This window comes from Fusarium oxysporum, chromosome VII, assembly GCF_013085055.1.
Source record: "Fusarium oxysporum Fo47 chromosome VII, complete sequence".
Lineage (NCBI taxonomy): Eukaryota > Fungi > Ascomycota > Sordariomycetes > Hypocreales > Nectriaceae > Fusarium > Fusarium oxysporum.
Window position 1 is genome coordinate 882,078 of NC_072846.1, and position 27,678 is coordinate 909,755.

General features: G+C 50.8%; 6 protein-coding genes across 6 annotated transcripts; 3 read left to right on the forward strand and 3 right to left on the reverse strand.

Annotated features, from left to right (window-relative positions):
* Nucleotides 1-12,208: 12,208 nt before the first annotated feature.
* Nucleotides 12,209-13,777, forward strand: FOBCDRAFT_241629 (glycosyl hydrolase; the record flags this gene model as incomplete). The annotated part of the gene is made up of 1 exon (XM_054705488.1): nt 12,209-13,777. One exon carries the CDS (start codon nt 12,209-12,211, stop codon nt 13,775-13,777), a length of 1,569 nt encoding a protein of 522 aa, XP_054561463.1.
* A 561-nt stretch (nt 13,778-14,338) lies between these two features.
* On the reverse strand, nt 14,339-15,394 carry FOBCDRAFT_203986 (uncharacterized protein; the record flags this gene model as incomplete). Its single annotated transcript, XM_054705489.1, has 3 exons — nt 14,339-14,843; nt 14,897-15,186; nt 15,239-15,394. The coding sequence occupies 3 exons, from the start codon at nt 15,392-15,394 to the stop codon at nt 14,339-14,341; spliced, it is 951 nt and encodes a 316-aa protein (XP_054561464.1).
* A 504-nt stretch (nt 15,395-15,898) lies between these two features.
* On the reverse strand, nt 15,899-18,015 carry FOBCDRAFT_321297 (glycosyl hydrolase; the record flags this gene model as incomplete). The annotated part of the gene is made up of 1 exon (XM_054705490.2): nt 15,899-18,015. The coding sequence occupies one exon, from the start codon at nt 18,013-18,015 to the stop codon at nt 15,991-15,993; it is 2,025 nt and encodes a 674-aa protein (XP_054561465.1). The 3' UTR covers nt 15,899-15,990.
* Nucleotides 18,016-19,997: 1,982 nt separating this feature from the next.
* FOBCDRAFT_186201 (high affinity glucose transporter) lies at nt 19,998-21,795 on the forward strand (the record flags this gene model as incomplete). Its single annotated transcript, XM_059608616.1, has 4 exons — nt 19,998-20,098; nt 20,157-20,482; nt 20,529-20,989; nt 21,097-21,795. The coding sequence occupies 4 exons, from the start codon at nt 19,998-20,000 to the stop codon at nt 21,793-21,795; spliced, it is 1,587 nt and encodes a 528-aa protein (XP_059465316.1).
* Nucleotides 21,796-24,481: 2,686 nt separating this feature from the next.
* On the forward strand, nt 24,482-25,201 carry FOBCDRAFT_104912 (uncharacterized protein; the record flags this gene model as incomplete). The annotated part of the gene is made up of 1 exon (XM_059607705.1): nt 24,482-25,201. A coding segment is annotated over one exon (720 nt), but the record flags the coding sequence as incomplete, so codon positions are not given.
* A 74-nt stretch (nt 25,202-25,275) lies between these two features.
* Nucleotides 25,276-27,205, reverse strand: FOBCDRAFT_140407 (Alpha/Beta hydrolase protein; the record flags this gene model as incomplete). The annotated part of the gene is made up of 4 exons (XM_054705492.1): nt 25,276-25,547; nt 25,611-26,535; nt 26,618-27,019; nt 27,092-27,205. 4 exons carry the CDS (start codon nt 27,203-27,205, stop codon nt 25,276-25,278), a joined length of 1,713 nt encoding a protein of 570 aa, XP_054561467.1.
* Between the last annotated feature and the right edge of the window lie 473 nt (nt 27,206-27,678).

The window sequence follows — 27,678 nt, forward strand, 5'->3', positions numbered from 1 at the left end:
AGCACTTGTAATAAAAATCTCCATACCAGGCTCTTGGCCTTCAATGGCGCCCTAGCCATTCTTCGTTCCTCAAGGCTCTATGCGCAAGCCGCGACCGGCTTGCCTCGCCTGTGGATACTTGCAGGGGTACTTACAAGTACACAAGCGTTCATTGGCTCATGAGCAAGCAACAGGGATACCGTGCATTTTAAATGATTTCTGATTGGTTACTTCGAAATAGAATGGAGAGCACGTTTTAATGGCCACTTACCCTAATCCTCTTCAAGCTCATCCTTTTACCCGTTACAGCTCCGGCTACTGAACAGCAACCAGTCTCCCTTATTGAAGCAGCCACTAAGCTCGCACGCGACCGTGCGGAGGAGTACAATGCCAAGTTGAAGGTGTTTCAGGCCTTCTGCGCTAAATTTGAAGAAGCAGCGAAACAGTTCACCACTGGGCCTGAACGGGAATTCGCTCAAAAGTTTGCCGACAGCTTCCTAGACTCCTGGAATCAGGCGCTCACTGACGCCAAATCTGCTCCGGCGCCTACCTACAGCATCGTCGCGGCCTCGCCTCCGGCTGCAAACAACACCCTTGCCCACCAGCCCCGACACCATCAACAACAACGTCAACAACAACAGCCCCCTCATCGCCAGGGACAACCGACGATAGGCGCCCCACTCCGAGTGGACCTCCGTGTTTTCATCCGGCTGGACGCCGAAGCTCCGGCTAGGGCCCACAACGACTACGCAATCCGGGCCCATATATCCCGGAAACTCGGAGTGGATCCGCGCAAGATCCCGCGCGTACTCCAAGTCAGGTCCGGATGGGCCGTGCTTGCCGCCGACATAACCACCCGTGATCTCCTCGTGCAGAGACAGACCGAATGGGCACCCGACTTAGGGGCCGCCGCCGTAGAGACTAGGCAGGAGTGGTTTACCTACCTAGTCTCAGATTACCCTCGCAAGCTGACCGACCTCTATGGCAACGAAGCGGATAGCGACGCAGCCGTGGACGAAGAAATAGAAATCCAGACAGGGCAGAAGCCCGTCAACATACGGCCCGCGCGGCACCAACCTGACAACCCCTTAACGAAGACCTTACTTGTATCTTTCCTGGAGCCAGTCAAGAAATACTGGCGCCCCTTCAGCAGCCGACCAGCAAGGCTCATCAAGAAAACCGACCGGCCAAGGCAGTGCAATGTATGCTTGGACTACCACCCGTCGCGTACCTGCCATCGACTCCCCCTGTGCAAACGCTGCGGCAAGGCCGCCGGCCACGACTCCGGGGACTGTACCGCCCCCGAGCAATGCGCCAACTGCCTCGGCCCGCACAGCGCCAACTCCGCCGACTGCCCTGCTCGCCCGAAGAAGGTACACGGCGTTTTCCGCCGGCTGACCAAAGAACAGAGGGACCATATCCGAGTTGTGGGCGCTGAAACATATCGCCAGCGCAACGCAGAAGCGCAATGGCACGCACCGGACCTACAGCAAAACGCCCCACAGCAGGATAGCACCAGGTCGCTAGAAAGATCGAGCCCTCGGGCTCCCAGTCCGGCCGCGTCAAGAGCGCCGTCTTGCATCATGGTGGCCACTACCCCCGAGGCAGAGGAGGAACCCGAGCACCCAAGACCCGGGTCCCCAAGGAAGCGCCGCATCGTCCTGATCATGCGTCCCCACGATCATGGGCACGAGTAGGCGCCCGCGAGCACAAAGATGCAAGAAAAAGACCCTCAGGGTCTTTCAAGCCAACGTCAGCAAGATTCCCCCGGTCCACGACTGTGCCCTTGCATTGGCAGACTCTGAACGATACGACATCGTGCTCCTCCAAGAACCATGGACGACAACGGCAAACTCCCGCTGCCTCACCAAGACCCATCCTGCATACGACACCTACTCTCCAGTCGAAGCCTGGAACAGCAACTCCACTCGACCTAGAGTCATGACGTACGTCCGCCGAGACTCTAAGCTCTCGGCAGATCAGAATCGACCATACCAAAGCCGCGATATCCTGTGGCTTACAGTCAACGATATAATAGTAGTCAACTTCTATCGCCAGAACGACGAAAGGGATGCGCTGGATACTTTGCTGCAATGGCCGATCCCTGATCGCTGCCTCGTGGCAGGCGACTTCAACGCTAGACATCATACATGGCAGACAGGCCCAACTACGAACCGCGGCCACGAGATTGCCTCCTGGGCATCGGAAAATGGCCTCGGCCTGCTGAACACCTCAGACATCCCCACAAACCCACATGGAAACACCATCGACCTCGCCTTTTCGAATGTACCTCACGCTGAAGCTAATGTCGAGGACCACCTTGCCACCAGCTCTGATCATTTTACCCTTAGCCTAACGCTCCCAAATGTCGAGCCGGCCCCAACACATCCAGGCAAAATCCGGGTAACAACAGACGATGAGCTCAAGCGCTTCGTCGAAATCGTAGAGCTGGGATCGACGGCGATCCCCGTCGCCGCCTCGAGCCCACTAGAACTAGACGAGCTCGCATCCACACTAGTGAGCCTCTTGCAGTCAGCAGCAAAGGCAGCGGGCCGGCCTGCGAGGAAGGGGGCACGCAACGCTCCGTGGTGGACCGAAGAGTGCGCCCTTGCTGCTGCTGGGTATCGGGCGATCAGAAGGCTGTACCCTCTCGGATTCAACCAAGAGGTTCAAATAGCCAAGCGAGATTTCCATCGTGTGGTCCGCCGCGCCAAAAGGCTCTATTGGCGGAACCTAATCAACAGCTTCTCAGATAGCAGCTCCGTTTTCAAGGCCGTCCGATGGCTGAGATCGCCAGGAGCCTTCCAACCGCCTCCACTCCAAGTGGACGACGTGGTCTACGAAACCCAGCTCGACAAGGCCAACGCGCTCCGGCGAGCGACTCTAGAGCGTCGGACTGCTGAGGACGATATCCAAGATCCCTGGATCGAGGTCAGCCCTCGCAAAACGATCCCATTCCCGCAGGAAATCTCCCTGGAAGAAGCACAGGATGCGACCCTCCGCACCGGGAATACATCGCCGGGGGCAGATAACATCACAGTCAAGCTCCTCACAGCAGTATGGTATATTATCGGAACACACGTTCGCCGCCTCTTCGAGGGATGCCTGGCCATGGGCCACCACCTAAAGCCTTTCAGAGCGGCCGAGGTGGTTATGATCGCCAAACCTGGACGCAGAGACCTGACGACCCCGCGAGCCTGGCGACCTATCTCGGCAAGGGACTGGAACGGTTAGTCGCGCGCCGTCTCGCGTGGGCATGCATTCACCATGGAGTTCTTCACCCGCAACAAGCTGGAGCGCTTCCAAAGAGGTCTGCGATAGACCTCGTAGCCGCCCTAGTTCACGACATTGAGGAGGCATTTGCGCGCAAGAAGGTGGCCACGCTGGTCACGATGGATATTCAAGGCGCGTTCGACACTGTCCTACGCAACAGGCTCGTCTTCGTGAGCAGGGCTGGCCTAATCATCTGGCTCGCTGGGCCGGCTCCTTCATGGGCGGCCGGTCGGCGCGTGTCAGGTACCAAGACACAGTCACGCCCTCTTCTCCCCTTCAGTGCGGCCTCCCTCAGGGGTCGCCGGTATCGCCAATCCTCTTTCTGCTCTACACTGAGCCAATCTATCAATTAGGGAACCCTCAGGGTCGCTTCGGCTATGCAGACGACACGGCCATCCTGTCGATAGGCGACACAGTAGACGAGACTTCTGCCATGGCATCTAGTTCCATCGCCGAGATGGTGCGATGGGGCGCGGAGAATGGCGTGTCCTTCGACACGAAGAAGACCGAAGTCATGCATTTCTCCCGCAGCAAACTCAGGACTGCGCCGGCAGTATGCCACGGCGATGTCGGGAAATACCCTGAACCAGCTCTACGCTGGCTTGGTATCTGGTTGGATAGCAGACTATCGTTCCGAGTTCATGTCGAGAAGTGGGCGGCTAAAGCGAAGGCAGTGGCCTACCATCTACGGGGCCTCACTAATACGATACACGGCCCTCGGCTGAGCGCCGTTCGAAGTGCCGTCAGAGCATGTGTTGAACCAGTGCTGCTTCACGGCTCCGAGGCGTGGTACCCGGGCAGGACCAGGCCACGGTGGAACCAGCCCACGAAGGACCTACTATCCAGTAATCAGCACCTCGTACAAATAATGACCAAAGCCATGAACCAGGCGATGAGAACTATACTACCTGTCTGGAAGATAACACCTACTGCCATCCTACAAAGAGAAAGCGGTATACCACCAGTCGACCAACTGCTCGAAGTAAAGCGACTTAGATTCTCCGCACGACTTAAATCGTTAGATAAAGCTTACCCTCTGGCAGGCCGAACGCGCCTGCCACGCCGGCCACACCAACCTACTTACCATGACCTCATCAAGCGAAGATATCAGATATAGATAGAAAACGCCTTTAGGACACGTCTTCGACGCACAGACGAACTCTTGGCATCATATACGCGGCCTAAACTTATCTATAAAGAACAGATACCTCTGCTCTAGATAGCATCGAAAGAGAAATCGGCCTTCGCCTTTATCCGCTGGGTCGAGTCTCTCGACTCGCTCACCTTAGTTGTTTACTCCGATGGTTCTCTGTCCTCAGAAGGGGTGGCCAGCTACGGCTTTACCATTCGCCAAAACAATATCATAGTCTTTGACGGATCAGGTCGCCTTAGACCTGCCGAGGTCTTCGACGCTGAAGCTACCGGGGCATTGGAGGGCCTGAAGGCTGCCCTAAACCTGCAAGGTGCAGTAACACAGAACATCTTTATCTGCCTAGATAACCTCGCGGCCGCCACTTGCCTGCGAGGTACACCCTCCGACTCCTCCTAAGACGTCTTTCTCGAATTCCAGGCTCTGGCAATATCGCAGGGAGCCGTCCAGGTCCTTTAGGTGCCAGGACACACCGACATTCCCGGCAATAAACAGGCCGATAAACTGGCAAAAGCAGCATCATCACTCCCTAAGCCCGAAGATACTTAACTAACGCTGGCTTATTTGCAAAGGATCATAAGACAAAAACCAAAAAAAGCATTCGAGGCGTAGTAGTCTACCTCCGCCCCTAAGCAGTACAACAGACTTAACCTCAAGGCAACCATAGGCTGTCCGCCGGAGCTCTTGCTCCTGCATGCAGCCTTGCACCATCTGCTGGCAGCGAGGTCCCTTCATGGGGATTTCGCCACGTATTATGAGAGATTCGACTACGACGACGCACGCCTGGTCTATTCATGCGGCCGACGCAAAGCACCGGATCACATCTTCTACTGCAGAAAGGTACCGCCGCGCCATCGGTTGAGGCTAGCACCCTCGCCGAATGCAGTAGTCAATCTAGCAGTAGGAAAAGACTTCACCAAGTTTATCGACCTATACAAGGACAGTGAGTTCTTTGGCAAGATTTGCCCTCGCTATTAGGCGACGATAACAAGAGAAGCACTCGCAACTCTCATTCCTTCTTTATCTTCCACGTATTTCTGTTATTACCTTCCTTTCTTTCTCTTATATATGCTCACGGCCAGATGAAGGGCGTTGCAGCGCCCCTCGTCTGGCCGGGACTACTTCAAGGCAGCCTCAGACTGCCATATACACAGGCTGATCTCAGCCTCCCTGCCTTCAGGCTCCAAAAGCGGCTGCAATATGTCAGCTACGCCTTGTCATCCCGCTGATGGGTAACAGGCTTGATAGGACGCGCCATTTATGCCGATGATATGCTGGATGGAGTGCGGTTTACTGATGCGTTTGCAGAAATTGGATGCCATGGGGGAGACTAATTTCGCGTTGCAAATGACCAATCCTTTATAGCCAATAGTATTTCTGTAATTAGTGTGTAGATATATTCCGATTTCTCTAGCTTAGCACGTCCTGTGCTTCATTAGGAGACTTTTAGGGCCGACGGCCCCCCGGACGAAAAATATACATAACATAACATAACATAACATAAATAGTCAAAAATCTAACAAAAATATTTTTAATAATAGTATAGTTAATATTACTATAATATATTTTTAAAATATTTTTAACTATTTTCCTTGTAACGTACATAATAAGCGAGTGGACCAGACAAGTGAGTGGACCAAAAATCCCTCACCCTATAACATTTCTATTTAATCAATTGATCCTCAACCATCAATCATGTCTCAATCAAATAAAGAGGCAAATATCATTCTTGCGCTTTAGGCCTATCAAAACAACCCAGAATTGGGTCTCTATCGCGCAGCTGAGATATACCAGGCCTCCTATGGTTCACTCTGGCGCCGAACCCATGGCATTTCTTCTCAATATAACACTACACCTAAGTCACGGAAACTATCTGATCTAGAGGAACAAGCTATTATTTGATTTATCCTTAACCTAGATTCGCAAGGATTTCCCCCGCGACTACGTAGTATTAAAGAAATGGCTAACCGATTACTTGCCAATCGCGACGCATCACCTGTCGGCAAGCGCTGGGCCTCTAACTTTGTCAAGCGATATAAAGAGCTTAAGACATGTTTTCATCGGAGATATGACTACCAGAGGGCCAAATGTAAGGATCTGACTGTTATTCGCAATTAGTTCAGGCTTATACAGAACGTAATTACAAAGTATGGCATCCAATTGGATGATATCTAGAACTTTGATAAGACTGGCTTTATAATGGGCGTGATTTCAAGCGGTATAGTTGTCACTGGCTCAGAGAGGCGAGGAAGACCAAAATCAATACAGCCTGGAAATCGGGAATAGGTTACAGCGATCCAAGCGATTAATGCAGAAGGCCAGGCAATCGATCCATTTATCGTGGTTGCAGGCCAATATCACCTTGCCAATTGGTACCAAGAAAGCAACCTCCCGGCCACTTGGGCCATTGCCACGACCCAAAATGGCTGGACGGATAATAAGACGGGTCTTAAGTGGCTAAAGCACTTTGATCGATGTACAACTAACCGATCAGTTGGTGGCTATCGTCTTCTAATCCTTGATAGCCACGAAAGCCACCATTCGACCGACTTTGAGATATATTGTGAGGAGAACAATATCATCACACTCTGTATGCCACCTCATTCTTCCCACCTGCTTCGGCCCCTTGATGTCGGGTGCTTTGGGCCGCTAAAAAAAGCATATGGTCGAGAAATAGACCGTCTAATCAGAAGGTCTATCACCTATATTTCCAAAACCGAATTCTTTCCAGCCTTTTACAACGCTTTTCAAGCTGCTATAACTAAGGAAAATATCAAGGGAGGTTTTAGAGGAGCTGGACTAGTTCCTTTTGACCCGGAATATGTGATCTCCAAGCTTGATGTGCAGCTACGGACTCCAACGCCTGCCAAGGAGGTTACTAACCCCTCAACCCCTTGGGTACCTAAGACCCCACAGACTATGCTTGAGGCCAGGGCTGCCGTCAGATCAGATTAACAATCAGATATATCAATCAATTCAATCAATTCAGATCAAATACGGTATCCTAACAGATCCATCAATTCAGATACAAGCATCTGTGCATCTGATATATCTGATATCCTTATAAAGGAAGATGACTACCCTAGAACTGTCGGATCATCCATATTTTCCGGTCCTCAGAGTGGGGCACTTCCCTAACAAGTAGTGATGCTACAGGGCGGAGTCAAGCCGATTGGCTGGTTTTGAACCCCAGCCCGCTCAGGGCTCGGTTGGAGAGCAATCTACAGGCAGATTAATTGGTTAAGTTGCCCCTTTTTCCTACCTCTTGCCCCAGTACGACACAGCCCTAGCCAGAGAAGCCGACACATCCTTCAATGTTTGGAAGCATATCTCGGCTGATGGGTTTCAATCTGTTGAAGCCCCTGCTGATTGCAACATACAATGTCGGAGACCGCTATAAAAGGCAGCCTTGCTGGTAGCCCGTCGTCATCGCCGCCACCACCCGCATTTCCTCGTCTCGGATCCCGGTCTAAGGCCATCGCTAAGCAGTATGATGCCGCTTTAACTTTGGCCTCGACTGCCGATTCGTCCGTTGATGACCTTTACAAGATCATTTGGGGCCAACGACGTTTTGTTATTGCAAGCCTCTTAGATAAGAGGAAAAGTAGGGGCAGGCGAAGCTGGATCGGAAACCATGGCTGGTTCCTTGCAGAGTTGAGGAAAGACAATACATCCAGTGGAGATATCTGGTGTTGCCGGCTCTGCGATGATAAGGGTGCGCCTCGATTTTTCAATGCCCAGTCGACATCATCGGCATCAGCTCATCTTTTCAAGTTCGTGGTACTTGCCATTTCCAGGTTATCACTAACGGCTTTTAGAGCTCACAGGATCACCGAGACCTTTGAAACGGGTTCATCTGGTGACCCTTCAGTTCTCGACCTCCAGAGAAATGGATCCAAGAAACGGCCGGCTTCTTCTTCCCTCCTTCTTCCTCGAGCGAAGATGGCACGGATTAGAGAGCTCTCTGTTGGTTATATCATTGATTCTAATCTCCCCTTTACTACCTTTGAGAGTACCTATCTGCAGGAGCTGTTCCGTCAGCTGGACTCTGATCTTTATGCTCAGGTGCCCTGGGGTCGAACTGCAACCAAAAAAGACCTAGAGGACATACTCGTTTCAAAGAAAGCGGCTGTCAAGGAGGAACTCGAAAATGCTGTTACCCAGATACATCTTAGCTTCGACCTCTGGACCTCTCCGAACAGGTTAGCTTTTATTTCCATCTTTGGTCACTTTATCGATCGGAGACACTCATATCAAAGCCGGCTGCTGGCTTTCAAGAGGCAGATCGGATCTCATGCCGGTGAGAACATCGCTTACACCATAAGAAACGTCGTCCGTGATTGGGGTATCGATTGTAAGCTAGGGGTTTCGATCTGCGATAATGCGGCCAGTAATGATGTTTGCTTGCGAAACCTCTACACAACTCTCGATGCCTCGATAACTCGAGCGGACACGGAGGCACGAAGGATGCGATGTTTCGGTCATATTCTAAACCTCGTTGCCCAAGCCTTCCTCTACGGCGATGATGCAGCTTCTTTCGAACTTCAGTCTGAGGCCTATGACATGTTAGAGCGGGTTGAAGAAGATCTCGAACACTGGCGAGCCAAGGGTCCAGTTGGGAAGCTTCACAATATCGTCAAGTTCATCCGAGCCTCTCCGCAACGCACCGAAGCTTTCAAAGCACATGCAAGGGAGCAGGAGGAGGTAGACACATATAAGCTTGCAGAAGAATCAACTGCCGAGCTTGAAGTCATACAGAACAACGCTACGAGATGGAACTCGACTTATATGATGATTGAGCGTGCCTTAGTCAAGCAGTCTGAGCTCAACAGCTTCATTCAGGAGTTAGGGCTAGAAGCAGACGCCTCAAAAAGGGTTCCTACGGCTGACATTCTGACATCTGATGACTGGAAGGTCCTCAGGGAAGTTAGTCATATCTTAGAGCCGGTCTACAATATGACGATGAGAACACAGGGATGGGGTACAAGCGGGGGTCACGGTCGGCTCTGGGAAGTCATGACGGGAATGGAGTTTGTCCTAGAACATCTTGAAGACTGGAAGGTTCTCTACGAGGATGAAACTGCTGATCCGGCTGCGGAAGAATGGTATACAACCCAGGGGGAGGAAGCTGGACCGGCCATGGGTGTGACATCAACACTTTCGCGGCCACCGACAGTCGGACAAATCCGGGAGCGACCCTCACGGCAGTCACGGTTACCATCACGACTTCAAGGATACGAAATTACACCATTGCGCCGCCGTCGCGAAACGACTCTTCCAGCTCGCCCACCCGCCAGCTCACAGTTTAATGAAGATGCGCTTCCTGTACATTCCCGAGAAGACTACCTGCAAGACGATGCTCGTTCGGTGAGCAATATTGCCAGTATGGAGGGTCAGGAGCGCGCTAGCATTAAGGCAAGTATAAACAATGCTTGGATTAAGTTAAACGAGTACTATACTCTCCTCGGACGGTCGCCTCTGTTTGCAGCCTCTGTTGTTCTGAATCCGGACCTTGGACTCCGGTGGCTGGAGACCAATTGGACTTCCCCAGAACAGCTACAATGGCTTCGAGATGCAAAGGACGGCATCAAAGTCTATTTTGAGCGTTGGTACTCGAAGAATGACGATAATGCCTCTGAGAGTGTCTTTATCACGCCTTCGTTGACGCCCCGACCTGAACAAAGTAGGTTTGAGCAGTGGATAAAAAGCCGGCAACCTAAGCTCTCGGCAACAGGCAGTGAACTCGAACGGTATTACAGGCTCGAACCAGAACAGGTAGATGATCCCATTCGTTGGTGGATCGACCATAGCAATGCTTTCCCACGTTTGAGTAGGTTTGCACTGGATATTCTTGCTATTCCGGCCATGTCAACCGACTGCGAGAGGGCATTCAGTCTTGCGAAGCTTACAGTCAGCTCACAGCGACATTCTCTACTTGGATCGAGCATTGAATCGATCCAGCTACTGAAGAACTGGGTCAGGGGAGGATGTATTACTCTCGGAGGTCTATGCTCGAGTAACAAGGCCGATTAGAATCCGACGGTGGGGTCGTGAGGCCGAGGGAAGCTTCACGTGAGCTACGACATATCAGATATCAATCAATCAATCAAATCAGATCAGATTCGAATGGTGATTTATCAGTTCAGATCAGATTTGGGCCCTAATCTGATTTGATTGATCTGACGGCAGCCCTGCTTGAGGCTAGATCTCAGTCTGAATATCTTCAGAGACGAATTAGAAGACATAAAAGCAGCTCCCCAGAGTCAATTCTAGGAGCTTTAAAGTCTCTTGCAAAGGGAACAACAGCAATAATACATGAGAATACCTTATTACGAGCTGAGATACATGATCTTCGAGAGGCAAATGAGATACTTAGCCGGCGGCGTAGGGCAAAAAGGACCCGGCTGCAGAATAGAGGGAGTATGGCTATATAGGAAGGTCAGGATCTAATTGATCAGATGGATGTAGATATGCAAGTATTGGCCGAATCGTCGAGAAGTGGTGGTCAAGGAAGTTCGGCGCGACCGAGGGTTCGGCGCTGTGGAACTTGCGGCAAGACCGGCCATAATGCAAGGACCTGTCAGGAGGGTATTGAGGCCTCTGGTAATGAGTATGGTAATTAAATTTAATTAAATAGATTGTCTGTTGTATTTCTATCGTAATATTTATTTAGAAGGTTCAGATATTTGGTCCACTCGCTTGTCTGGTCCACTCGCTTATCATGTACGTTAGTGGCTTTTTTATTTTACTTGCTGAAAGAGGGGTTGTAGATAGTATACTCTATCTTGCCCCTTAGCTATTAGTCTATTATATACAATGTGAAGTAAGTATCTATAACTAGTAGTAACTTGCATAACTAAGTGTCTAAGATAATGCAAACCCACCGAACTCAGGCTGGAGCTCTATGTTCCATCCGTAACAAAGGTGTTTATGCCATGAGAAGGCCATATTAGCCACACCTTCGGTCATACTTACAGGGATTGTTTCGTTTCAGGGCCCGGATGGTATGTCGCTCCGACAACAGAAACAGCTAGTCAGGGCAATTCATCCCCAAACCTTGCGTGGTTTTTCCACAGCCAGTCGATGTGACAGGGTCGTTGGCGCATGACAATGTAATCGGATGGTGCATGAAACATTGATCAGGATTTGTATCAAAAAGTGTGTACCGCAAATGCTTCCAAAAGTCATAAGGTTCTTCACTTGCTACCGGTACATGAGCCACCCGGAGCTCTGGAAATACTCCGCGTTGAGGACCCCTTTACTATATAGAGTAGGTCGATCGTGGGCGTCCCTGCAAAGCTAAGGGTGCAGTATTCTCGGAGGGTTGACATTAAATCGCGCAGTTTCTAGAAGCTTTTTCGCAGATCCTTCCTACATTTGGACTCTAATTTCATCTCCTCACATTCTAGTAAGCGAACCAACATGAGAACAACATGGCGACGTAACATTATTTCCAGTTGACCAACAGGTTATGCACTCCAGACACTTCCCCGCATACCCTCATCTTCCTTCCCGTTTTTGTATGTAATTCCGCGGGACATGCAGGATCGTCGGGCTCATGGCACTACCCGAGTTGTACAACAGAGACTGAGGTGGGCTGGTGGCTAGGGTCTTCACATTAGTCGGGCAACCGGGACTTGTTTGAGTGAGAATAGAAGTGGTTTATCATGCAATAAGTATGGATACTCCAATACCCACAGCGTGCCAGCTTGGTATATAAACCTCAAAAGCGGCTGCTTCAATGTTTGAACAGTAGCAACATTTCATCCTCATTCAGTCTTCTTCATTCTTACCTACCACCAAATCATGGCTTACGAGCATCGTCTCGGGGCCTTTTCCCCAACCCCTGGAGCAAAGCTCTTCAAGCTGGCCTTTGTTTTCATCCTGGCCTGTCTTGCTCAAGCTGATGACTTCCGCCCTCTCTATCACTTCGTCCCAGACAAAAACTGGATGAACGAGCCTAATGGTCTGATCAAGATTGGATCCAAGTGGCACCTCTTCTTCCAGCACAATCCCAATGGTAACTTTTGGGGCGACTTGAGCTGGGGTCACGCCACCAGCACAAACTTGGTCGACTGGACTCATCTTCCTGTTGCCATCTCAAGCGCCAATGGTATACAGGCTTTCACTGGCACCTCCTTCTTGGATGAAGCCAACACGTCTGGGCTGGGAACCTCTAGTAACCCACCGTATCTCGCGTTCTATACTGGATACTTCCCCAGCAGTGGTGTGCAAGACCAGCGGCTTGCATACAGCTTGGATCAAGGAGAGACCTGGACCAAGTACAGTGGGAACCCCATTATCTCGCAAGAGCAAGAGAAACCGCACGATACCACAGGAGGGTTGGAGATACGTGACCCGAAAGTGTTCTTCCACAAGGGCTCGAAAACCTGGGTCATGGTCCTTTCCCACGGAGGACAAAACAAGCTGTCATTTTGGACGTCTCCTGATGCAAAGGCCTGGACATGGAAGAAAGACCTGAAGGCGGGCGACGTCCCTGGGCTTTCAAGTGGCGTCAAAGGTTGGGAGGTGCCCGACTTCTTTGAACTTACCGTCAAGGACACTTCCGACACCAAATGGGTCCTGTTGGTCACTCCAGCCGAGGGTTCTCCAGCCGGTGGCAACGGAGTTTTTGCAGTCACTGGATCATTCGACGGCACCACATTTTCCGCTGATGCAGTTGACTCAACCAACATGTGGCTCGACTTTGGGCGTGATTGGGACGGCGCTTATAGTTGGGAGAACGTGCCTTCTTCGGATGGGCGCAAGATCCTTGCCTCGGTCATGAACAGCTATGGAGTTGACCCACCAACCAACACTTGGAAGGGGATGCTGTCGTTCCCGCGTACCCTGGAGCTACAGAATATCAACAACAAGCTGCGCTTTGTCCAGAAGCCCGTGAAAGAGATTGACTCAGCCAGTACTTCGCTCGTCAAGTTGACCAACAAAACACTTGAGCCTGGTTCCACACTCCTGTCAGACACTCGTGGAACGGCTTTGGACATTCAACTCTCTTTTGTTCCCTCCGCCGGGTCTGTTCTATCTCTGGCAGTCAGAAAGGGAGGCTCGCAGCAGACTCTTATCAACTACGATCAGTCCAAGTCGGCTCTCAGTGTCAATCGCAACCAGAGTGGAAATACCTCTTTCAACCCGAATGCAGGTGGTACTCATACAGCTACCTTCTCGGCTGATTCTGACGGTACTGTTCATGTGCGTGTATTGGTTGACACGTGCTCGGTTGAAGTCTTTGGTGGCTTGGGTGAGGTCGTTATCTCCGACCTCATTTTCCCCAGTGAAAGCTCGGATGGTGTGGCTCTCTTTGCAAGTGGAGGAAATGTGGTGGTGAAGTCAGCAGAGGTTCGCTCCCTTGCTTGATTCTTGAAGTTGGATGACGATTATGTTACTTGAGCTATGCTGTCCTTTTTATTTCCTTCTTTTCTCTCTCTCCTTTCTTTCTTTGATCGCTCTTTCGGGTTTCATACTTTGGCTGGTCGGAGTGGGCGGTGATCAGTGGAGTGGCTCGCGTGTCATGTCGCGCCGTCCTTCCTTATCAATCCTAGCCCGTTTATTTCTGTTCAGTCGTTACCGCCATTAGCAGTCGAGTAAATGAATAAGACTACGTCATGACAGTCAATGCTCTCGTTTAATCTGCCGCGAGTGATCTCCACTCGCTTTCGTTATAAATGCTCCAGGATAACAGTCACTTTCTGTAGAATAATGGAGCAGGCATCCAGGGTCACCTAACTTTGCGATGAAGATGTGATATTATCTTAATATCGTAGATAAATGCGTTTGTCGCCAGTTGAAAATGGCCACGTTGTTCTTCAAAAACTTCCGTAGGCTTACGATGTGGTGATATGTACTCATAAAATGACATGAGGAAATGGCGAAAATCACAAGATGCTTAAATTCAAAGTCTTCTTACTACATAATTTGCTACACTCTATCTACAAGCCCTGTATCTGAGGCTCTAACTACCCTTGGTGGGCAAGAGACCGGACTGTTGTCTGCCTTCTCCAGATGTTCCACTGTCACTAACCTCGAGCTTTCGACCGGGCAAATAACGTCAAAGTGGACAAGGCTTGACCCTGGGGGCTGTGCTTCTATGTGACTTCTCGGTCTGCTGAATGGCAATGGATAGTTCTGCTCCATCTTATACCGACTCAGCTTATCCAATGCAGTTTTGAAGTCGTCGAGAACGATGGTATCGGTAAAGCATTTAAATATGAAGGCGAATTTCCAAAACGGGTTGATGTAGCCGATGGGAATCACAGGCGTAACAGAAAAGAGATCCACAGTGATAAAGATAATACTAAGGGTCATGCTCAGAAGCAAGAGACCGAATCGAGGAGATACGCGGACGATTTCGAGAGGTTTGAACTCGTACCGGTATTTGATGTTCCAGAACAGGTTGAGAGCGGTGAATATCCACCACGGGTCACTGATAGAAGTTTAAGTAAGTTGTGCGTCTGCAGGGATTTCTGGGATGCTTACCGACAGACAGCCTCAAGAGGTCGAGTTGAGACAAATAGACGAGAATAAGGGGGGTTAAAATAGGTGAAGTTGGCATAGATCTCCAGAACCCAGTAGGGCTGGACTAAGATAATAGTACCAATATATATGGTGTTATATCGTTTCGAAAGAAATGGTTTGTTCTTGAGCCAAGCGATGACGTTGTGTAGATTCCATGAGATGGCGAGGAAGATAACTGTTGAGGAAAGGTACCATCCCCACGTTGGCGGATCGAAAAAGGTAAAGAAGCCATTGGGCATGGCCAAGAGAAGCTTGTTTAATTAGTGATATGACTATGGAACGTCAAAAGACGAAAATGCCCACCTCAATCAGAATGAGTTTGTGCAGGAGAACACCACGGCGCATATTGACAAAGGTAATGCCAATCATAATAATCAAGGCCCCGATCATACAGCCCTGCGACCATGCTTCAAGGGCAACCTTGGCTGGACTTGAGGGCCTTGCGCCATGCTCAGACATTGTGTGTGAATGGGTCAAGTCATTACAGTATGAGGCAGAGGAGGTGACCAAGCAGCAAGTAGCGAGGAGATGGGTCAGGGTGGAGACGGGGTTTATTATACAAATCAATGAGCGTTTTATTACCACGCCTTTGATGAGCCGCTAAATTTAGTGTCAACATGTGGTTCGTCTACTGTTGGGACAGGACCAGGTTTTAGTGACCATCTACAGGGTTAGGCTGCACCTTCCCCATGGGGTTAGACGAAGCTACGGTATTAGGATGGCACTCTTTTCACATGATGGTTGCATGTTGATCCTACCCCAAGTGTTGTGTTGGGTGCGTCGCAAGGATTTACCTACGTCCGTCTCTCCGGGTGGCGGGTGCTGACCAATTGGACTAGCGAAAACAAAGTATGAGAGAACTTAGTCGACCAGTGTCACCGGCAAGGGAAGCTTAAATTTAGCCCTGCGGCTGATTCCAGCACTTTCACGAAGATTTGGGGAAAATGAAGACAAATTGGTGTTCTCTAAACTAGATACAAGAATCTACCCCGTGCATCTCTCTGTGCTTCTCTCCATGTCCAACACTCATAAACCTACCCTTCGCAAGACTTGGCTTAACACCAGCTGGATCCGAGAGGCGTCAGTGCAACAGACTGCACCGCCAAAACGCCTCCATTTGCAACTATACTAATTTCTTCCGACTCCTGATACCGAGGGAAGATGTTTGCTGAAAAGACTGATCCATGTCCCGTGAAGATTTCGAGCACAGATCGATCGAGGAAGATGTCCAAGCTGAACTTCTTATCATCGGGCTTAGCAACAAAAGCCTTCCACTTGCCTGGCTGACCATAACCCGCGTTGGTGGTATCCAGAGTGAGACTTCCAGCACCCCGATCAAAAGTCAGCAGCGCAGCTTCGGGGTCTGACTTGAAGAGCGAAAGAGTGAAGGACGTTGCATCAGATGAAGCGAGATCGACGGAAAGGGTGAGTCTAGCGCTCTTGGAGCTCCCAATTCGCAGACCCTTGGGTGTGACCTTGGTTCGTCCCAGTTTCTTGGTTGGACCCGATGCAAGGGACTTCAGCTCTGGAATCGGGCGATGGCCCAGACCACCATCCTTGCGGATAAAGAGCTCGCGGGTGATCGACTGCTGTCCAGCCCACCCGTTAACACGACTGGGCCACTTGGGGCTAGGCCAGTTTGCCATCCAGGTGATGGCTAGATCACGGCCAGATTCATCCTTGTACCACTGCATAGCATAGCTGGCAGGTCCTTCATCAAGAAGACCACGCTTCTCACTAGTGAAAGTTGTGCCATTGTACGTTCCAGTCTCGTACCAGCCAAGTCCGTTGCTACCGTAGAAGAGAACCCATTTATCTTCGAGGGGGAAAAAGTTAGGACACTCCCAAAGCTTTCCGTTGCTTCCATCGCCAGCATACAAGACACCAACGTAAGACCACTTAACGAGGTCGTCAGACTCATACAGCTGCACTTGGCCGTAGTCTTCTTTGGTGGCGCCAATGGCCACCTTCCACTTGTTGTCGGTTGGGTCGCGGAAGACTTTGGGGTCTCGGAAGAAGGGATCTTCTCCCTTTGGAGGGCCAGCAATCAAGGGTTTCTTGGCAAGATTGAACTTGCTGCCATCTTTGCTAGTCGCTGTGATGACACTCTCTTGGACCGCGTCAGGGTGGTAAGCGAGATTGATATAGTCGGTAAGAACAAGCCGCAGCTCGTCCCTCTTCTTATCGACAACCGCACTACCGGTAAAGCGGCCGGAATCGTCGCTTGAGTTGGTCACCTTGGCAGGGTATAGAGCGACAGGCTGCTCACGCCAATGAACCGCATCGGTACTCTTGGCATGAGCCCAATGCATGGGACCCCACAATGGAGCCTCTGGGTAGTATTGGCTAAACAGGTGATGGGTCCCATGGAACTCGGCTAGGCCCGCGGGGTCGTTGATCCATCCTTGGTATGGCGTGTAGTGGTATTGGGGTCTGACAGGGTCCACAGCGTACGAGGAGCAAGCGGAGGAGCCCTGAGGGGCTTGGTTCGCCTGACCGTAGACGTTGAAAGTAAGGCCCGTTCCATCTCCAAGAGCATCACAGCCAACACGAATATCATCAACATTAATGTGACCCCATCCCTCTTTAGCACTGTTATCGTGCACAAGGATGTGAACCTTTTGGCCTTGCCACTTACTCGTGTCCCAAATAATGCGGATAAGAGCTTCGTCGTTGGTAGCAGTCTGCTTGAGCAGGATCCTGCCATCCTTCTCTCCTACAAGAGCAACGTAGAGATTCTCAGGATCATAGCCTCCTCCGATCAGAAAGCTCAAGACAGAACTGGCTTTGAACGTACTTGACCGGAGTTGGCCAACAGCTGTCTCCCCAGCTTGCTTAAAGCCTAAAAGAAAGTTGTTTCCATCCTGATGAAAGGGACCATCCCAGTAAGAGACCTCACTGGAGATGGAATTGTTGCCAAATGCAGTGCCATTGACTACCTTCCAGCCTTCGAGGTTCCCAGTCTCGAAACTGGGATTCTCAGGGCCTGGGTAACTTGCGACGTGACAGTTTTTGGTATGGGGTAGGGACGCTGCAGCAGCAACAGAAGCCGCCAATGGCACAAGAACAGAGTATAACATGATGAGGGAGACCTAAGCGAGCATATAAGAAGAGTAGGATGAGGATGTTGAGTAGTGATAGCGTGAACTGACTCTGGAGCTGATTATTCGAATTCGAGGAGGTTTATGAGCTCTTATATATACCAGGTCGAGGCTTTGTTGAGCATCTAAAGATGATGGTCTGGACTCATACGTAGTAGCTCATACCCATTACTCGACAACGGGACATAGTTACTGGAAGCAGATGCTTGTAATTGATGCGGGGAATGAACTTGGCTGGTGACTTACAATGAAGCTAACCGGGACACACTAGACATGCATCCCCAAGTACAACAGGGAATGCAACACCAGTTCGTGATGCTGAGAGATATTTTGGCATCAAATGATTTGATCTGCACAGCTGCATCAATCGGGATGCCAATCAGAATAGTCGAGAAAGACTCCACGCGATGCTACCCCAGTATCCCAAAACCTAGTCAAATTTCGTATAATTCTTGCAAGCGATATCAAGCACGGATCAGAATTCTGCTCGAGCTCTTGATCTTACCACTTAAGCTCGGTCGTCGTTCTGATTTTGGGTTGTCAAACCAAGCCCACGCCAGCGCGGAGAACAAGTTTGAGTCCGCGACGACAGCCGAAGGTGGAGATGAATCGTCTTGGAAATTAAAGCTGTGGAGAAAATGACGTTTAGCGTGCAAGGGTAGTGAAACCAATAGCGCAAATGCAATACGCATGGGACCACCAGACAGGCTTACAAGGAAAATTATTCTTGCTGGGGTGCTATTGCGGAGGAATGTTAGTCGCTCCGCGGAGTGGCTGGCACCTCTTAACATGACGCTTGGAGAACTAGCATGGTTTACAATGTTGTGTTGGAACGAAATAACTCAGGAATTAGTAAGCGATGCATCTTCCAGCGGATTTCTGGAAGGTAAAGAAGGCGGGGGATAAGCTTAACATCCAGTTGGGCGTTGGAGGTGACATCGACTTGACTCACTTGAGATGACTGGCGTCACATCATCCGTGATTGCCGGCCCGACAAGATATCCCCTGTTGATCGATGCCATGGGGTCACTTTGAGGATCCCTGTAGTAGGCTACATGCATATATCCACCATCCCCTTGGGGAATGCTCCAATGGTGCTGGGAAGCTTCAACACCATGTCTTACTCTGTGCGGAGTTGTTGCGTGTGGAGCTGTCTACCAGACCGCTTTGATCGACTAACGGACTCCCCCATGGGTGACATGTTGCTTAGATCCAACACAGCTTGATGTAATTGCCGATCCTCGCAAATCATATGTGATAAGGTGGCAGCAGAGTGATAACTCTGCATACGAGTTCCCTTCCACCATCCATCCAACCCCACACATAACATGATGCGTCCCTGGGTGTCTTCCCCGGCTACTGTTGCATTCTTGGACTCAAGTCGCATGGAGATGCATGCTTCTGCGGAGATTCGGTGCCGCCAGCGCGTTCTAGAAGCTATCAAGATGGCTGCTTCCTCGCCCGCCTTGGCTGCGAGAATTTTTCATCCTTGTCGTAATCACATGTGATGCTGGCACGCTCATCAAGCCCTTGCCTTGATCAACCAACTTTCGAGGGTCTTGTCGGGGCGATAGCAACGAGCCCTAACTGGTCCCGCCTTATCCGAAAGATCCGGGGCAGGTTCTGCTTTCTTCGCTCATGCTTCAAGGCCAGTGTAGGCAAGGCATGGGGATAGACGATGAGTGGAAACCTCGAATATTCTGATTCGTCTTTGTTTTCTCGACCAATGTAGTGTAACCGAAGAGATTGGACGCGCCGTCGATGTTGTCTCAGCCCACATAGTCTTGCTTTGTTGACAACTAACAACACAACAAATCTTATGATCGCTGCCCACTATATAACCGCCGTGATCCCTTGACGAGGTCCACCTTCACTTTGACTCTCATCCCCATCCACCCTTCTCCTGTCTCATTGTTAGCCCTTATCCCACAAACACTCAACCCCATCTTATCACTCCCAACATGGGGAAACTCGCCCTTGCTAAGCCCCAGGATGAGGCTGGTAAAGCATGGCCTGCCATCGCCGTGGGCTTCTTTGTAGCCTTTGGTGGTGTTCTTTTCGGGTTTGTAATGCTGTTCATGATTTGAATCGGTCTGTTAGCTAACATTTCCGCTTTCTAGCTATGATACAGGCACTATCAGTGGCATCTTGGCCATGCCCTACTGGCAGCGCGAGTTCAGCACTGGTCACGTCGATGCTAACGGAAACCCCAACGTCAGTTCCTCTCAGGAGTCTGCCATCGTATCGATCCTGTCTGCGGGCACTTTCTTCGGTGCCCTTGCCTCTCCTCTCTTGTCTGACTGGATTGGCCGTCGCCCTGGCTTGCTCATCTCGACCTGGGTCTTCAACCTTGGAGTTGTCTTGCACACTGCCGCTACTGATATCCCGCTATTCCTCGCTGGTCGATTCTTCGCTGGCTTTGGTGTTGGTCTCATCTCTGCAACTAGTAAGCTCTTGCTCTGCTCCTCGAGAAGTAATGCTAACCCCGTTAGTCCCCTTGTATCAGTCCGAAACAGCGCCTAAATGGATCCGTGGTGCAATTGTCGGTTCCTACCAGTGGGCCATCACCATTGGACTTCTACTTGCTGCTATCGTGAACAACGCCACTTCCAAACGCGACGACTCAGGCTCCTATCGAATTCCCATCGCAGTTCAGCTACTTTGGTCACTGATTCTCTTCGGCGGAGTGCTCTTCCTCCCTGAGACGCCCCGCTTTCTGGTCAGGAAGAACAACTTGGAGAAAGCAGCAAAGTCATTGAGCCGCCTTCGAAGATTGACCCACGATTCTCCAGAGATCACACAGGAGCTGAATGAGGTTATCGCGAACCACGAGTTTGAGATGAATCTCGGTCGTTCGTCGTACCTGGAATGCTTCAAGCCCCCCATGCTCAAGAGGCAGTTGACAGGCATGGGTCTTCAGGCCTTACAGCAGCTGACTGGTATGTTCCTCTCCGTTTTGCTTTCAATTGTTAATCAATGACTAACTTGTGTGCGGGAATCAACTTCATTGTGGGTGTCATTTGATCACCTTGGATAACTCTGGTAGCTAACTGGCTACAGTTCTATTACGGCACAAAGTACTTTCAAAACTCGGGTGTTTCGAGCGGATTCGTCATCTCTATGATCACTTCAGCCATCAACGTCGCGTCCACAGTTCCCGGAATGTATGCCATCGACAAATGGGGACGCCGACCGATGTTGCTATGGGGTGCCATTGGCATGTGTACCGCTCAGCTCATTGTTGCCGTTTCTGGTACTCTGTCAACTGGGCAGTATGATAATGGAGACATTTTCGTCAAGAACATGGGCGGACAGAGAGCAGCTGTGGCTTTTGTCTGCATCTACATCTCTATCTTTGCAGCTACCTGGGGCCCTCTCGCTTGGGTTGTGACGGGTGAGATTTTCCCCCTCAAGACGCGTGCCAAGTCTCTCAGTATCACGACGGCTACAAACTGGCTACTCAACTGGGCTCTGGCCTACTCCACCCCGTACATGGTCAACTACGGTGACGGCAACGCAAACCTTCAGTCGAAGATCTTCTTCATCTGGTTCGGCGCTTGTTTCCTGTGCATCGCTTTCGTTTGGTTCTTCATTTACGAAACGAAGGGGCTCAGCTTGGAGCAAGTCGACCAGCTCTACGAGGAAGTTTCCGTTGCTCGTAAGTCGGTTCATTGGATTCCTTCAACTTCTTGGGAGCTTCGTCAGGATCACAAGACCGGTGAAGTAGGCAAGGCGGAGGAAGTTGATGAGGGAGCTTAGCCTACCAACTTAAGCATTCAACCTGAGTCAGGTCGGCCTAACCAGACCCCTGAGGGTGAATGGTGAAATGGTTGAAGCTGAGAGGATTTGAAGATTCTACATTAGCTACTTGAGGGTGTGTCTGGGACTATGGTGTGTTTGATATATTGGGAAGTGGTGGACTCTTAGCTAGAATAGAAGTCTTTGACCGATAAGTGAAGAATTTACTTCTATATCATTCTCTACGCATTCTTCTTCCTTGTCTCATCCAAACACCGATATACTATAAGTACTTCCAGTTCACAGTAACAGCAATAGCAAATACGCTCACTACTTTGCCCCACCGGGCGAAAATCCATCAGATATGTTAAGAGTGCGGCCTTAAATACCATAGGGATAGATTAAAAGGCCAGATCTGTGATATTGGGGGTTTATAAAGCTGCCTTGAGCACTCGAATTGATCTTTACAGCTAATTTTGGGCACCGATGGATTTGTGATAGAGCAGTTGAAAGTCAATATGAAGATTTTGTGATGAAATCTATGATGGTTGGATGGGTCAGGGTTGACCTCTGTGTTCAGAGCAAAAAAGCAGACCTCGACGCAACACCTTCCAACCGTAGTGATGCGCGGATCAAAAAATATACCACGCTGTAGTAAAAACTTCTATAAGTTGATTTAATCGAAGAAAATGCATTCTTTCTATTCGAGGCGACCTGTAACGGCCAACAGGAGAGGCAAGCCTGTCTCGGCTTGCGCATAGAGCCTTGAGGAACGAAAGTTTTGAGGTCGGAGGCAGATGGGTTTCACGTCTCTAGAGTTAAAGTGGCATTTCCATTTTATAGCTAGAATATAGGCTAATTTGGTCTTGGTTTATTTTCCACCTGAGAATATTGCAGCTGATTATTGTTCATGTTGTTATATTCCTTTTCTAGAATTCTTTTGGTAGGTTGGCGGCTTCGATGTGGCCGGTTTGGCGAGTCTGATGGTGAAGCGACAATTAAATCAAGGGCAGGCGTCGAAAGGTTCACCGAGGCAGGGTTCTGCCTAGTAGTGTTTGGCTCGCTAGAGGAAGACGTTGAGGCTGAGGCAGGGAAAGGTTGAGTGACAGTGCTGCAACTGTCAGGCGTAGAGGAAAGGGCTGGGGCCGGCTGCAGCACACGCTGCCTCTTTGTTGGCGTCTGGGCATGGTCAGGATAGTGCCGCTTTAGCAGTGATGTATCGGGCTGACCTGAGAATGAAGTTGGAGGACTTAGTGGAAGAGGGCTAGGTGTAGCCAGTGAATAGCAGGCAGCGCGTATACCCTAGAAAGCAGAGGTAGCTGGGGATGTTTGCCGTTTTGGTGGCGCTGAGAGAGGCAAGACCGGTTGAGTTGTGGGGGTGGTGGTCTTGTCGAGAAAAGTCCAGGAATCGGGAACGACAATAAAGACATAGTCTCGAGATAAGGGGGCACCAGAGGGCCCAAGAAGCCGAGCAGCAAAAGCTGTAGGTGAGTGTGAGGGTGAGGGTGCGACGACCCTCAATGTCGAGCGGCAAGATGCCGCGAATGTCGTCTGGGCAGCCAGGGCTGCAGAAGTCGGTCGTTCGGGAAGTCGAGGGGCGCAGAACCCGGAATGTCGCAGGCTCGCGAAGCCGAAATGTCGAGGTAAAAAGAAGACACAAATACCACATATGAAATAGCGCCCGGAGGCGATGTCAAGAGCTCGCGAAGCTCAATGTCGTTGAAGATACTCGTCACGAAGAAAGGTCAACTCTCTGAATCCCTTTCTTCAGGCAGCTGTTAGGGTCCCGCTAGCCCCACAGCTGCCTTTGCTGCCATTTTGGCCTGCAAAAGCTTCTGTCCTAGCAGCGCGCTAACAGCGGGTGCCAAGAAAAAGTTTTACAGGAGAGAGTTGCTCCATCTACCGAATTGCGATCTCTAGAGAAGTATTAGGGTAAGAAGATGTTTTTTCGTCGTTTTTCTTGTGTTCTCCTGGTATAGGAAGTCCATCTGGGCCAGAAGAGATCGAATGAGAAGGCATTATGCGGGAGTTGCACAGCGCATGAGTACGACGCGGTTGTGACTGGTGAGATGCGTGTTTCCAAGCCACGCATGTACAGATACCTGGGGTTGAGTGTACCTAGGTCTGGTCTTATCTTATCGGCTATCTTATCAGCCTGGGTCGGCGGACCTGCCTTCCGACCTCGCTAACTCCACGTAATCTGAACACATCCGCCCCTCGCGGAAATTAAACAAGCTTCCGCGTCAAACTCAATCCCACCCAAGACAACCCAATCGGCGGCTGACTTAGAATCTGGGGTAAACTCCGCTGATACTGAGTCTGACCCCAATTTTACCAAGTGGCGCCGTGTTCTGGAGGACTTGAACAACAATCAACAGAGTTTAGAGATCCCTTGTGGATTAATCAGAAACGAGCTGTTTTCTCATCACTCGGCCGATCGGCGATTCCAACAGTATCATAAGCTCATGGATGAGCTGTCGGCCGAGTACCGATGGACGATCGCTAGCCTTCCCCCTTCCCCAACGACCAAAGAAGAGGAGCGCTGGCATAAGTTTTGACACGTGCAACCGTTACCCTACCAGCGGCACCCACTATTAACGATGCCCGCCCTATTCCGGACATTGTTTTTGCTGAAAAATGGGTTGCCAAAGTCCTTCAAGACACTAAAGACTGGCTCCACAATAATCTGTACACCAAAGCTACCTAAACGTATCGACATGAAACTGTCCATCAGATCATCAATTTTCTCACACATGGTCGCCCGCCCAATTTGATGGAGGTAGCTTACTGCACTAACACCGAAGCCACAGAGCACGTCGCTTCTGGCGATGAAATTATCATCACCAAGGACCAGTTGTCTATCGACTGGGGGGGATGTCGCCCTATCGAAAGTCTTCTTACAGAATGGCTTACACTCTCTCATAATAGTAAAGATATCATGGCAAACTTGCCTCATTGCTTACTGACACAAAACTTGAAGGAAACCAAGAAAATAGGCAGCGCCAGAAGGAAGATTCTACACAACGAGCCGTCCAACGAGTCGTGGATGTTCCTCAACCTCTTCAACCCATTGCCTATGTCCTCCCCGGGCTTCCTCAATAACCCAAACGCCCAACACCTGCAGTACCTCGAGGATAAGCAAGGCAAAGACGCTACAAGGAGATTTCCGTACGGCATCCTACTCAGTGAAGGAGGACAACATACCGGCTCCCATATCGACTTCCTTGGAACTGCAACATCCGTCACTGTGCACGAGGGTACATATGGCTTTGGCTGGATACATGTACGGGATATGGGGGATCTAGACGCATGGACACAAGACCCTCTCTCGGTAGACGTCGGAAGAATGGCACGTTATGTGGTCCTTCACCCGGGCCAAACTGTGTATATGCCTTCTGGAACTATTCACTTTATCTTCCGCAAGCAGCGTAATCTAAACTATAACCCCTATCCCCCTTTAAACCCCTGTAAACCTACGATATTCCACACATCCCAGATTAATTAGGCAATTGACGTCCACCACTCACACCTGGTCTGGTTGACATTATTCGGCACCGAAGGCACAGCCCCCGCAGCCGTAATATTAACAAGCAGACCCTCGTCACCGAAGAAAGGGAACTCCTTCCCGCCCTCCAGGACTGGCACACCCTTCAGGACGAAGCCGGCGATGGCGAGTTGGAGAGACTTCTGCGACGGGCGCATGGCGGTGGCGGGGGTGCCGAAGGTATAGGAGAGGTCCTGGATGTGGAAACCGGGGGAGACACCGAATTCGTCTAGAAGGTGTATTAGTGATGCTCTGTGGGATGCTGGTGTTTCGTGCCGGGTGGTTAACTTACAAGCGTAGCTCTTGTCCTTGGTAGCCTGGCTGATGGCGTTGAAGGAACAGTCAATGGCCGACTCACCCCATACTCTCATCTGCCTGGTATTCATGTCCACATATCCCAACGACCCATCATACACAGGTGGATACACCTTCTCCGCCAACTCCCCCCTCTGCTCCCCATCCAGCCCTGGGAGCGACCTCTTCAACCACTCATCAAAGTCCCCATCTGTCTTTACGTTCGGATCGAAGAAGAACCCGCCCTCGAAGATGTTGTGCGCTGCCATTACTTTCACGGACTTATCGAACTTGCCTTCTTGCAGGGATTTGATCACGGGACCGAAGGAGGTGTCGGAGTCGACGATGGGGGCGTGAACATAGTTTGTGTGGGGGAAGGCGGCGACTTGGGCGGCGTTGGCGGCGATGACGGCGGCGGAGGACATGGACCTGGCGGCGTCTAGGTTATCAGCTTTGAGAATGGAGAGGAACTCGTCGTAGAGCTCATCTGGATCGCTGGTTGCCACGGGTACATCAGCCGGACTCTGCGAAATAGCCTGCTGAAACAACTTGTTAGTCGGCTTACACGTCCCCCCCCGCCGCTCCCTATCCGCACCAGCAGCGATCAAGTGATGAAGAACCGAACTCCCACCCCCAGACTCTCCCATAATCGTGACGTGCTCCTTCGACCCGCCAAACAGGTGAATGTTGTCCTGGACCCACTGGAGGGCGAAGCGCTGGTCGAGGAGGGCCGCGTTGGCGTCGCCGTCCGCAAGCACCTCGGCGCTGTTGAGCCAGCCGAGAGCCCCGAGGCGGTAGTTGAGGGTGACGAAGACGAAGTCTTGATTGAAGGTGGATTGGGCCTGGGCGAGGATGCCGGAGGGTTCGAAGAGGGTGGGGCCGGAGCCGTCTTTGGAGCCGAAGACGCCGCCGCCGCCGTGGATCTTTTCACATTAAACGCTAGTCAGTCCATCGCATATGATAAAAAGTTATAGGCTGGAAAAAGAGAGGGGGGATTCAACTCACGAATACAAGCACCGGCACACCCTCCTCATCCTCCGTCCCCACCGCCTTGAGCACCTTCTTGGGAACATGCACATCCAGCAACAAACAATCCTCCGTCGCATTCGCATTAATATTCCCCGGTGGCACCATCCCGTTCTCGATCGCCTCCACCCAGCCCTCCAAGGTAAAGGGCACCGTCGGGTTCGAGTACTTGCCGATGGCCATCAGCGTCTTGGCTTGCCATTGGGGCTGACCTTGAGGGCATATGCGCGTCCCTGCGCCGGTCTGGACGGCGGTGCGGTTCTTAAGGGGGGATTGGGGGGCGCGGAAGCGGAGGTCGCCGGTGGGGGACCGGCCGTAGCGGACGTTTTGAAATTTGTAGAGGTCGGTGTCGGGGTTGTGCCAGAGGGCGCGGTGGAGTTCCTTGAAGGATTCCCTCTCAGTTGGCCGATGAAGAAGGGGAAAGGGGATAGGAATAGTTCAAAAGGTACTTACATAGCCTAGATCAACGACGGGGAGATAGGTCGAGTTTTCCTTAGAGGTTGGGGCTGCGGTGACTTGCTGGGTCAACGCAGCGGTCAACGGTAGCAAGTAGTTGAATACACGCATGATGAATATGAAGAGATCGGTTAAGTAGTAGAGATTGAAAAGATTCCAACTAAGAAAGTGAAGATGGAGGGCATCGGTGATGTCTTCCGAGATCTACTGATGGTCTCCCTACGAGCTCTTATATAATTGTGAGAGCTATGTCATTTCCTTCTCGCTTGTGGCTTAGACCTTTTACCATTGAAGCTTATCTGCAGCGTCTATAGCTTCCTGATTGGGTAGTGTGTTGTTGTGTTGTAGTTAGGCTCCTCCATGCCGCTATGCGAATCGATTAGGCGAGCGGCATTTCCACGTGGGGAGGGGTCAAGGGGAGGGACTATACACGGATAATATTTCTGCACTTCATCCATAATAGCGGGTTATGACGAACGAACGAACATTGAGGCAGATTTCGCGGTATAGTCCATCCCTCCGAAGATAAGCTTAATCCTATAGAGTTGTGCCGGGGGTTGTTGGACCGCCCGCCCCGCGCCGTT